The sequence below is a fragment of the Sorghum bicolor genome, chromosome 3 (genome assembly GCF_000003195.3).
Source record: "Sorghum bicolor cultivar BTx623 chromosome 3, Sorghum_bicolor_NCBIv3, whole genome shotgun sequence".
NCBI classification, from domain to species: domain Eukaryota; kingdom Viridiplantae; phylum Streptophyta; class Magnoliopsida; order Poales; family Poaceae; genus Sorghum; species Sorghum bicolor.
The window spans coordinates 66951865-66963575 of record NC_012872.2 but is presented as its reverse complement, the minus strand read 5'-3'; the positions used below and the strand labels follow the sequence as shown (position 1 = coordinate 66963575).

Genomic DNA, 11711 nt, shown 5'->3' with positions numbered 1-11711 from the left:
ACGGTTGTATCCATCCGTTTCTTGTGAGGCCGGTGCACGGGAACGAGTACTCCGGAAGGAGCACAAAACATGTGGATAATCACTACTGTTTGACCGGAGCCATCCAGGTTCGTTCCAGTTCCACACGTGGGTGGTCCAGCTACCACACCAGCGCGACAGCGCCACGTTTTCAGGGGTCTATGCGGCTAGATTTGTGGTGATAAACGCGATTGGGATTTCTGCGACGCATGTTTTGATGGCACGACCACGATTAAGTTGTCATCCGCATCGTTGCAAAGATTAAGGCATGTGTTATAGCAAAAACTTTATACTAAAGCATACCATATTATATGTTTACTGTGTAGATCTACTTATGTCGAGTCAAAAAAAATTAGATTTTCTATTTTATGTTTTTTTTTTGATTTATTATGACTTTTCTAAGATTCAACCAAGATAACAAAAAAAAAGACAAAATCGTTGTCACTGTAGCAAATCCACCATTCATTGTAGCAAAACCGCCTTCGAAACTGCTCTAAGCAGATAAAATGTACGGTTTAAAAAGTTAAGAGGATGGTTTTGTAAAAGAGATGGCAACCGTGACTCCTATCTTGGCTTGTCACGTCTTCATGTTGATATATATATATACAATACAACTTGAGTTACAAGGCATTCGGTTGAGATAGATTCTATCGTAACAAACCAGGCTAACTAGATTATATCTACTCTAACCGAATGCAGCTACCTTGGTACACACGGTCAAGTCATATGCCGTGTTACAATCCAAGTTTGTTACATATCTTGTTTCCTAACACCCCCACTCAATCTATACTTGTCTTTTCTACAAGATTAAGATTGTTCTTGAACTCTTCAAACTTCACATGAGGCAGCGCTTTGGTAAAACCATCGGCTACTTGATCTTTGGTTGGTAGAAACCTCACAACTAGTTGTTTCCTTGTAACCCTCTCTCGCACAAAGTGAAAATCAATTTCAATGTGCTTAGCTCTAGCGTGAAATACCGAATTTGCAGCAAGATATGTTGCCCCCAAATTATCACACCAGAGCCGAGGCGTAACTTTAAGTTTTACTCCCAATTCACCAAGTAGTTGCTCAACCCAAATCATTTCAGCTGTTGCATTTGCCATGGACTTATATTCTGCCTCAGTACTTGATCTAGAAACTGTGGGTTGTTTTCTGGCACTCCATGAGATTATATTTGAGCCAAGAAAGACAACGAATCCACCGGTTGACCTCCTGTCATCTCGACAACCAGCCCAATCAGCATCTGAAAACGCACTCACAATAGTAGGAGACCTTTTTCGAATCAATAGGCCAATATTCATTGAACACTTCAGATATCTTATGATGCGCTTTACTGCTGACCAATGAACAGTTGTGGGAGAATGTAAGTATTGGCAAACCTTGTTTACTGCAAAAGCTAAATCAGGTCATGTGAGAGTGATGTATTGCAATGCTCCAACAACACTTCTATACCTTGTACTATCTCCAACTCCTAATATATCACCATCACGTTGTGACAACTTCTCAGTAGATGACAAGGGAGTAGAAACAGGTTTACAATTCAGCATACCGACTCGGGCCAAAATATCATTTGCATATTTTCTCTGAGTTAGAAGAAGATCACCATTCTGCTTTCTCTCTACTTCAATACCCAGAAAATAATGTAAGTCTCCTAGATCCTTCAAGGCAAAGTCTTGCTTAAGAGCTTGCAGCAATACCCTAACTGCTTCATGAGATGAACTGGTAACAATAATATCATCAACATAGATCAACATATATATCTCCACGCTGCCTTTTCTATAGATGAAGAGGGAGGTGTCTGACTTAGACATCACAAACCCAAGATCAAGGAGTTTTGAACTCAATCTAGAGTACCATGCCCTCGGAGCTTGTTTAAGGCCATAGATTGCTTTCTTAAGTTTGCATACAAAGGAGGGACACTTCTTATTCTCAAACCCCGGGGGCTGCTTCATGTAAACCTCCTCTTCCAGAACACCATGAAGAAACGCGTTCTGCACATCCAGCTGTCGCAAGCACCACCCCCTGGTTACTGCCAATGAGAGTACTAGTCTGACAGTTGCAATTTTGACCACAGGACTGAATGTGTCCTCATAGTCTATACCATACCTCTGCGAAAATCCCTTTGCCACTAACCTCGCCTTATATCGATCTATCTGTCCATCAGCTCTCTTCTTGATTTTGAAGATCCACTTGCAATCGATCAGATTTTTCCCCCGTGGTGGTGGTACCAAGGTCCACGTGCCATTTCTTTGCAGAGCACTATACTCTTCTTGCATGGCACACTTCCACTCGGGACAATTCAGGGCTTCAGGAACAGACTTTGGTTCACCATCTGCAACAATATTTGCATACCTGACAGTCCCGTCAGTGTAGATTTTGGGCTTAACAATCCCGCTTTGAAGCCGAGTGTGTGGTCGAAGCCGCTGAGAATCAGGCACTGGAGCTGCATCAGACGATTCTGATGGTTCTTTTGCAGAGTCCGGTGGCGGGAGGACACGCTGCGATCCCGAGAACGATCCTGCCCCCCACGCGGCGACGTTGGAGTGGCGCCGGCGTCTTCGGAGATTTGCGCAGGCGGAGACGCGGCTTCTGGTGGTACATTATCATCAGATCTTGTGTCCTGATTTTCTGTGACAGCCTGATTCGTAGCCTCATCTGGTGGTATATCATCAACAACCTGTACATCACCGTGTTCCTGTATTTGAACTGAATCGCTAGTAACAACAGCATCAGTAACATTAGGTGCGTGACAAGTTACATCCCCACAATTAACAGGAGCAAGAGAGTTAGGCAAAAGGGTTGTTTCTTCTCGAAGGCGAGCGCCCGCATTAGAATGAAGTGTTGCAAAGGGAAACACTTCTTCATCGAACACTACATCTCTTGAGACATAAACACGTCCCGTTTTTGGCTCAAGGCATTTGAAGCCTTTATGAACGGAACTGTAACCCAGAAACACACACTGTGTGGATCGAAAGGCAAGTTTTCTGGTATTATATGGTCTCAAATTTGGCCAACATGCACACCCAAACACCCGAAGAGAGTTATAGTTTGGTTTTTCCTTGAGTAGGAACTCAACAGGAGTTTTATTGTCAAGAATCTTGGCCGGTAGAATATTGATCAGATAAGTAGCAGTGAGGAAAGCTTGATCCCAATACTTCAAAGGCATGGAAGCTTGGGCAAGCAGAGATAGACCTACTTCTACTATATGACGATGTTTGCGCTCTGCTCTACCATTCTGTTGATGAGTATGGGGACAGGATACCCGATGGGAGATCCCAAGCGTTTTGAAGAAGGAATTTAGTCGCTCGTACTCACCACCCCAGTCTGTCTGCATATGCACAATTTTTTCGGTTAAACTTCCTCTCAACAAAGTTTTGGAAGTTTTTAAAGATACTGAACACCTCAGATTTGTGTTTAAGTAGGTAGATCCATGTGTACCTACTATAATCATCGATAAAAGAAACATAGTATGCATAGCTTCCAACAGAAATAGGTGCAGGACCCCAGACATCAGAATGGATCAAATCAAGAGGAGCACAACTTTTATTATCTGATCTGGTATAGGGAAATTGTTTACTCTTTGCTTTTTGGCAAGAGTCACACACCGACTCGACATCATGACTAACTGAACAAGGAAGCAAATTCTCTCTAATGACTCTCTCAACCACGGGAAGGGACGCATGACCAAGACGACTATGCCATCTCCATGTAGATGGTCGACTCACACGACAAGCTTGCCTAGGGTGTTGTGCTCCAGTCTCTTTCAGTGGGTAGAGACCACCCTCACACTTGCCGTGATGGAGAATTTTCTTCGTGGCTCGATCCTTGATGAGAAAATAATGAGGATGAAATTCGATGTAAGAGTTATTATCAGATGTGAATCGATGAACTGAAATCAGGCTTTTGTTAGCACTGGGAACATGCAAAATATTTCTTAGATGGAAAGAACTTTGTGGGGTATGTAAAATTGTACGACCAACATTACTGATTTGCATACCTGAACCACTAGCAGTGTGAACTTGATCCACACCCTTGTACTTGTCCCGGACGGTCAGCTTCTCCACCTCTGCTGTGATGTGGTCAGTAGCCCCACTGTCCGCATACCAGTTGGTGTCGATGCCGTAGTTTGTGTGCGCTGCGCCAGCAGTCTTGATGTCGGGCTGGAAATCCTCCTCGAAACGATGCCAGCAATCGACCACCTCGTGGCCTTTCTTCTTGCAGAGCTGGCACGTTGGCCTAGGCGCTCCTTGTCCTCCAGCCTTAGACTGGTTGGACGAGTTCCCAGTCCCGCGACCGCCACCACTACGGCCGAAGCCACCGCGGTTGCGCCCACGGGCACCGCCGCGTCCACGTGCAGCAGCGTTGACGGAGGAGTTGTTGCCGCTGTTGTGATTCTCTTGCAGCATGTGGAGGCGCATGTCGTAGGTGACCATCTGAGCATAGAGATCGCTCAGGGAGATCGGAGTTGCGCGCCCCAGCACTGAGGACACCAGCGGATTGTAGTCGAGGTCGAGTCCGGCCAGGATGAACGTCACCAGTTCCTCATCAGGAACCGGCCGTCCAGCAGCAGCAAGCTCGTCTCTGATAGCCTTCACCTTGGCGTAGTACGCAGGAGCAGTTTGGCCACCCTTCTTGCAGTTAGCCAACTGCATGCGCAGATTGGTCACACGAGCCTGGGACTGCGCAGAGAACATGTCCCCGAGCGTTGCCTAGACCGCCGCCGACGTGGTCTTGGTGGCCACTTGCGCAAGTATCTCCCTTGATAGGGAGTTGTTGAGATGAGCGAGAAGTTGTTGGTCTTCCTTGAGCCACTTCTCGTACTCGGGGTTGACGGCGACCGTCTTGGTCTTGTCTTCCAACACCGGATCAATGGTCTTGGCGGGAGCAACGCGAGTTCCATCAAGATATCCCTCGAACTGTGTTGCCCGGATGCTCGGCATGATCTGCGCCTTCCATAGGATGAAGTTGTCACGTGTGAGCTTCTCAGAGATGGAGGGCCCAAAGGGTGAATGGTGGCTATGGTTGGCGGAGGAAGACGACGACGCCATTGCTGGATGAATCTATGGAAGAGGTGCTCTGATTACCATGTAAAAGAGATGGCAACCGTGATTCCTATCTTGGCTTGTCACGTCTTCATGTTGATATATATATATATATATATATATATATATATATACAATACAACTTGAGTTACAAGGCATTCGGTTGAGATAGATTCTATCGTAACAAACCAGGCTAACTAGATTATATCTACTCTAACCGAATGCAGCTACCTTGGTACACACGGTCAAGTCATATGCCGTGTTACAATCCAAGTTTGTTACATATCTTGTTTCATAACAGGTTTGCCTGTTTTTTTTGAGTTGAGAGAGAGAAAAGCGAATTTTCATTAGGGGAGGAAAAGTATACCTTTTCCTTTTTGTTGTATTTGTGCTGGGATTTGATTCGCCACACATTCTTGTAATAGAGCACTTCGCTTGTATGTGTTGTTCTTCCCCATCTATATCTATATTTGTATATACCTTATAATTATGAAATGAATCTCTACTATTAGTCTATCTCAAAATATAAGCCATCCACATTATTTCTCATTAACTATCCATATCATCTCCCATTAACAGTCATATTATTCCACTAATTTCTAACCTTTAAATGCAAAACATCTACATCATCTCCACTTAATTTCATTCAAAATTCTTGGCAATCACCACAACAACGCGAGGTATCTTATAGTTACAAAGAACATAAGTTTTCCTCTCCTCTCAACAAAAGTACAGAGTAACTAAGGGCATAAAGGAGTGTGGAAATAAGGTTACAAAGTAACTAAGAGCATATTGAGTGAGGGAATAAAGGGGTTGTAAGCATGCTGAGATCGATCTCGTACATTGTGGAAGATTTTACCTATATGCCATTAAAAAACTTGGTAATTACATATAAATCATTTAAAACATAAAATGATGAATTGATGAGATACACACTTATTCTGGCCATCCAAAAAAGTATACTTTGTCTAAGTCAAACTATTTAAAATTTAACCATGAAACAATATAAACAAATATGATCTCTAACAGTATACTGCACAAATATTTTTCATGATAAATATAATAATAATACTATTTGAAATCACATTTTTTTTATATTTTCATATGAAAAATATCTAAATTGAAGATCGTTTGACATAGGTCCCATTTACTAAAATACAAGTCATCTCTAGCTTTGACTCTTCAATGCAATGTATTAAAAAAGTGTTTATATTTTTTTATAAAACGAACTAGGAACTGTTGAAACTACTATTTAGTTTCTTTTTTTTGAATGTCAGAGGAGGGGGAATTTCCAATATATATTTATACTAGAAACTACGTGTGGCGTTGCCACACGCGTACCAGTGTTGGATCCAACGCGTCCCGATGGAGAGTTGCCCAAATGGGCTATTATTGACTTTCATCGGTTAGGACTTGTTTAGATGCGAAAACTTTTTGTATTTTGCTATTATAGCACATTCATTTATATTTGATAATTACTGTATAATTATAGACTAACTACGCTCAAAAGATTTATCTTACAATTTACAAACAAACTGTGTAATTAGTTATTTTTTATCTATACTTAATGGTCCATGTATGTAGTGCATGATTCGATGTGACGGAAATCTTAAAAAGTTTTTGAATTTTTGGATGAACTAAACAAGGCCGCACAGCAGTGTAAAAACTCAAAACCTTGCACCGTATTATATTAAGTTTAAAATAGGAATCTGAACAAAAGTTCTATGCTCTACTCTTATTTGTAAATATGATATTGTAATTATCTGCCTTGTGGTCAATAGTAACCTAATATTCGAGTACATATTGGTATTATGATACTTACATACATCTTTTTTATATTGTCCATTTTTTAGATTCATGCGCAGCTTTAGACTTTTTTGAGTCTCACAACATGTGAAGTGCTAGTTTCATGTAGTACATAGACAATAACAAATGACACGATTCATAAATCTTAGAGCCATGAGGCAATTGGATGTAGAGCGACCGGTCGGGTTGACAACTCAACAGATCCGACGGTTATTAAGTTAGGGGGTGACGTGACTCTATCGAGCGCTCGCGGTTTGGTGTAGGATTCGTTTATAGAAGATAGCCTCGAAACGGCTCGTGTGATGTTTACAAACGTTGAGAGAGGTGTTTACATTAAAATCAGATTACATTTGTGACTGCATTGCTGAGTCGAAAATCTCACACCATTTGTCTATTTAGTTTCATCGATTCTAACTCTCATACAGATACACTAATAGTAAGGAGTCTCTGTTTGAAGGCGTATCAAACGGGTTCTAATCACTGTAGTTAGGGGTGCATCTTTTTGGATCTTTTTTGGACGGAGGGGTAGCATAGCAGGGGGGTGTTATACAGGAACAGAGTGAATCTGAAGCAGAGCCGCCTGGGTCTGTTGACATGGCAAATGGCCAGGCCGAACGAACAAGCTAACCTGCTTTTTTGTCAAAAAAAAAAGGCTAACCTGCTTATTACCTGCCTTCCTGCATGCCACTGGGCAATAGGAGCGCTGCATAGCCAACAGGCGACGGCGGAACCGCTAGTTGTACCGCAACTCTGTTCAGGCACTGAACACCAGGTCTTTTCAAGGCAAGTCGTTTGGGGGCTGGACCGCTGGAGTGCAGGTTGCTGCTGCTGCTGCTGCTGCTTTGGTAGCGCTAGCGCCTCCTGTCTACTAGTTCTCTTGATCTCTCCGGCGTTGCGCTCGTCGTCATGGCGTCGCTGAGGGGGGCGAAGCGGAGGAAGCGCAAGCCCGAGAGGGCCTTGCCGGCGCAGGAGCGGCCGCTGCCGCAGCCCCTCGACGGCGACTGGTGGGACGCCTTCTCCCGCAGGCTTGCAGCAGGTATACATAGTTACATACATACATCCTCCTGTCTCCACTCTCCACCATCTCCCACTGCGTGCTGTCCGCCTGACCTGTCCCCTAGCCACGCCCGCTTCTCGTGTCCTGGGTCGCCGCCGCGGCCCCCGGTAATGCGTGCTAACCCTCCCGCGTTTAGGATTGTTCGCGTGGTGGATTCGGCGCTGCCAGATCAGGAGGACCGTCCAGAATTTGCACTGCTTGTTTGGCGTGCGTCCGTCGTGTCGCTTAATCTTCTCTGGCGGTGCTCCTTAACCCGGGTGCTTAGCGTAATAAATCTCCTGTTGCTCGCGGTTATCGGAGCCTGTGCGCATCAGACTTGCGAGGTGTACGGAGGCAAGCAACCACCGGGCGGTGCATCCCAGACTGAGGCATACGGGAATTGGTGAGGTGTGTTGCTTTGAGGGTCTGGACACCAACAGCTTCTTGTTGTGAATGCCATTGGTGTGATGGTGCCAATGTAATGTAGCAACATGTGTTTTTCGAGAGCACAATTTGTTTTGCCACTTGAGGGTTTGTTGCCTCGTCGTGTCCAATCCAGATCTGCAAAAACGGGGTGCAGTGGCGTTTAGGCATATTAGTATTACAGGTGGTGTTGATTCTGCTCATTGTGCTAGCCTAATCCAAAATCTTTTGCTTGACTATTGATGTCAATGTGTCTTGAGAATTTCTTTTGTCTTGATTAACTGAGTTCTTCTCAGTAAGGGACGAAAACACTAGTTCTTCTTCAGGCAGCGAAGGATGATGGAAACTTGTTTGGTGGATAATAGTTGGTTGTTAGTGAACACTGACATTTATATTCATCAGATTGTTTTCCCCAATCCTACAGTAGATTTTTGTTTGGGTGCAGTATATTCCAGCTTATCAGGTTTAATTACTCCTGAAGTTTGAGTTGCTTTTACATTTTAAGTAATGATAAATGCTAATTAATTTGGAAGGTGCCTGTGGCAGTGTTGCCTCTTTTTTTTTCTCGAACGTGCATTGCACAGAATTCATTAAGCTGGAAGAGAGTTTTTTGAAAACAAGTTACAAAGGACAGTGGTAATCCATAGGTTACCAGTGTCAGAACAGTCATAGGGCACCACGTGGTCGTGTATTACATGAAAACTAAAATGGCTACCACTGCAAGGCAGACTACAACACTGCCAGAACCTTAAAACATCATTACACGAGTTGAGTGATGCATTACTAGTTTAATGACCTTACAGAAATCGCTGGAGGGACTTAATTTTGTAGCCTCAGTTGTAAAGCTGATCTTAAATTTGATGTGATGGATCATCCTAGCATTATTTAGATTCATCACACATTCTTCATAATACGTGCATCAGTATAATAGACTGCTATACCAGTCAGCCAGTGTCTGTAGGCTTGTAGCCTCCCAAATGATGTTTTGCCTAAACACATACTGTAGATGACCATAGCAATTCAGCAAGCTGTAATTTGGTCAAGAATTTACTATAAGAGTCAGGAACAGATGGTGATCTTGCTTGGTCTCAATTGTGCAGTTAACCGTAGATTTGATATGAAGGATCATCTTTGCAATATTTTGGTTCATTGGACTATCTCCATATGTCTATAGTAATTTAGCAAGCTGTATTGTGGTCAGACCTACTGCAAAATCCTTAATTATGCGATGGGTTTTAGACTTTCTCTTGTACTAGGAGTGTTCTCTTTGAATCACGTCTAACAATTAGTTCAATCACCTGGAACCATCTGTCCTGACAATAAGCTGAATGGTGATATTATCAGAGTTTGAAGTCACTTCTAAAAAGATACAGTTGAGTTATATGTTCCAACTCTGATCCTGACCGAGGGATGAAGTATGATTTAATCAGATGGTCGCATAGGGTTAAATCATCATGGTTTAGATATCTATTTATAACTGCAGTATGTTTTCAATTGACAATTTTCTCTGGAACCATGAATTAAGTATCTTGTGCTTATTTGCAGCGGCTGCGGCTGCTATTCTTCAACAAGTGAACAGTATCTGCTGAGAGAGCTGGCTGCTGCTGCAGCAGCCGAAACAACTTTAGCTTCTAATAACAATGACAAATCATCCATATCCATACATTATAATACCTTCAGACTTGTCTATTAGCTGCTGGGCTTTTGGGCACTACGCTGATGCAGTGCATTGTCTTGATTTCCTGCTGTTTCCTAAAGCATGGTTATTTTTTATTTTAACTCACTGTAAAGTCTCACACATTTTCCTCTTTTGCTCAAAACTATGCAGAAGATAAACTTAAATCCTCCAGATTCTAACCCTTCATGTCTTACATACGTTGGCTTGTACAATAGCTTTAAACTGTAATTCAGATAAGGATATCTCTATTTATGATTCAGTTCGATGCTTTACAGGACAACCTTCCAAAGAACGCCAAAACTTCGAGACTGCCTTAAAGATGTCAAGGAAGACTTTTGACTACCTTTGTTGTCTGATTAAAGGGGACTGCACGAGAAAGACACAAAGTTACAGAAATTTCAGGTTTGGGGACAAGGTGGTTCTAGGTGTGGAGGATCAAGTTGCCATTGCTCTGCTAAGACTGACCACTGGTGAGTCACTTCTGGGCATAGGAACACGCTTTGGGATGAACCACTCAGCCATCTCAAACATCACTTGGAGGTTCATTGAGTGTTTGGAGGAACGTGCTGCTAGTCATCTGAAGTGGCCTGACCCTGAGGAGATGGCAGCCATCAAAGCGAAATTTGAGAAGATCCAGGGTCTCCCGAACTGCTGTGGCGCTATAGACACAACACACGTCCTCATGTGCTCTTCAGCTCAGCCCAACAGCAATGTCTGGCTAGACGGTGAGAACAGGAACAGCATGGTCCTGCAGGCCATTGTCGACCCTGACATGCGATTCAGAGATGTTGTCAGTGGCTGGCCTGGAAGCTTGGATGACTCGTGCATCCTGCGCACCTCAGGCTTCTACAGGCTCTGCCAGAAAGGCTCAAGGCTGTCTGGGCAAATGGAGCTTCCTGGAGAATCAGCAGGGTCGATCGTCAGAGAATACATTGTTGGGGATCCCAGCTACCCTCTCCTTCCGTGGTTGGTGACTCCATACCAAGAGCATGGTCTATCTGCAGAGAAAGTGGAATTCAACAAGTGTCACACCGCGACGAGAATGGTGGTGCAAGGTGCCCTGGCCAATCTGAAGGATCGGTGGCGGGTGCTCAAGGGAGAGCTGTGGAGGCCGGACAAGCATCGGCTGCCCAGGATCATCTACGCCTGCTGCTTGCTCACCAACATCATGATCGACCTTGAAGATGCCGTGAGGGATGGGATGCCGGCGTCCCACAGCCACGATGACGGCTACAGGCAGCAGGTGAGCAATTTGGCAGACGACGGCGCCGTCACTCAGAGAGACCTGCTCTGCCAGTTCGTCAGTCGGCTCGGCAGCCAATTACCGGAATGATTACGACCATTCAATATCTTCCTATGCCTTTTCCCTTCCCCCTGACATGAATCGAAGGACATCGACAGCTTATACAATTGTAAGGTGAAATTTGTTTATTTTTTATATGATAATTTTAGGCATTAGTAGACTGAAATAGTGAAATTTGCAGACAATATAAGCTTGTGGAATATTGCTTTAATATCTCAGCGTAGACATGTACCAACAACCCAGGTACTTCCGGCCTGAGGTTTCTGACAATCTTGGATATTCTGGTTTCATCAAATTGTAACCGGCCGGCAAGATGCTGGACATCTTGTTTCCTTCTTTTATACAGTAGCAACATTGCAGTTGTGAAAGCAAACTCATGTTACTGAAAGAAATATCTGCTGCAGA

The 11711-nt window shown here is 43.7% G+C and overlaps 1 protein-coding gene across 2 annotated transcripts; it reads left to right on the top strand.

Moving 5' to 3' along the window:
* Nucleotides 7555-11711, top strand: LOC8085445 (protein ALP1-like). 2 transcript variants are annotated; one of them, XM_002458688.2, is made up of 2 exons: nt 7555-7902; nt 10264-11711. In XM_002458688.2, the coding sequence occupies exons 1-2, from the start codon at nt 7773-7775 to the stop codon at nt 11334-11336; spliced, it is 1203 nt and encodes a 400-aa protein (XP_002458733.1). In that variant the 5' UTR covers nt 7555-7772; the 3' UTR covers nt 11337-11711. The 2 variants fall into 2 exon arrangements, with proteins under 2 accessions (XP_002458733.1, XP_021311118.1); XM_021455443.1 differs by having other exon boundaries at nt 7564-7902; nt 10279-11711.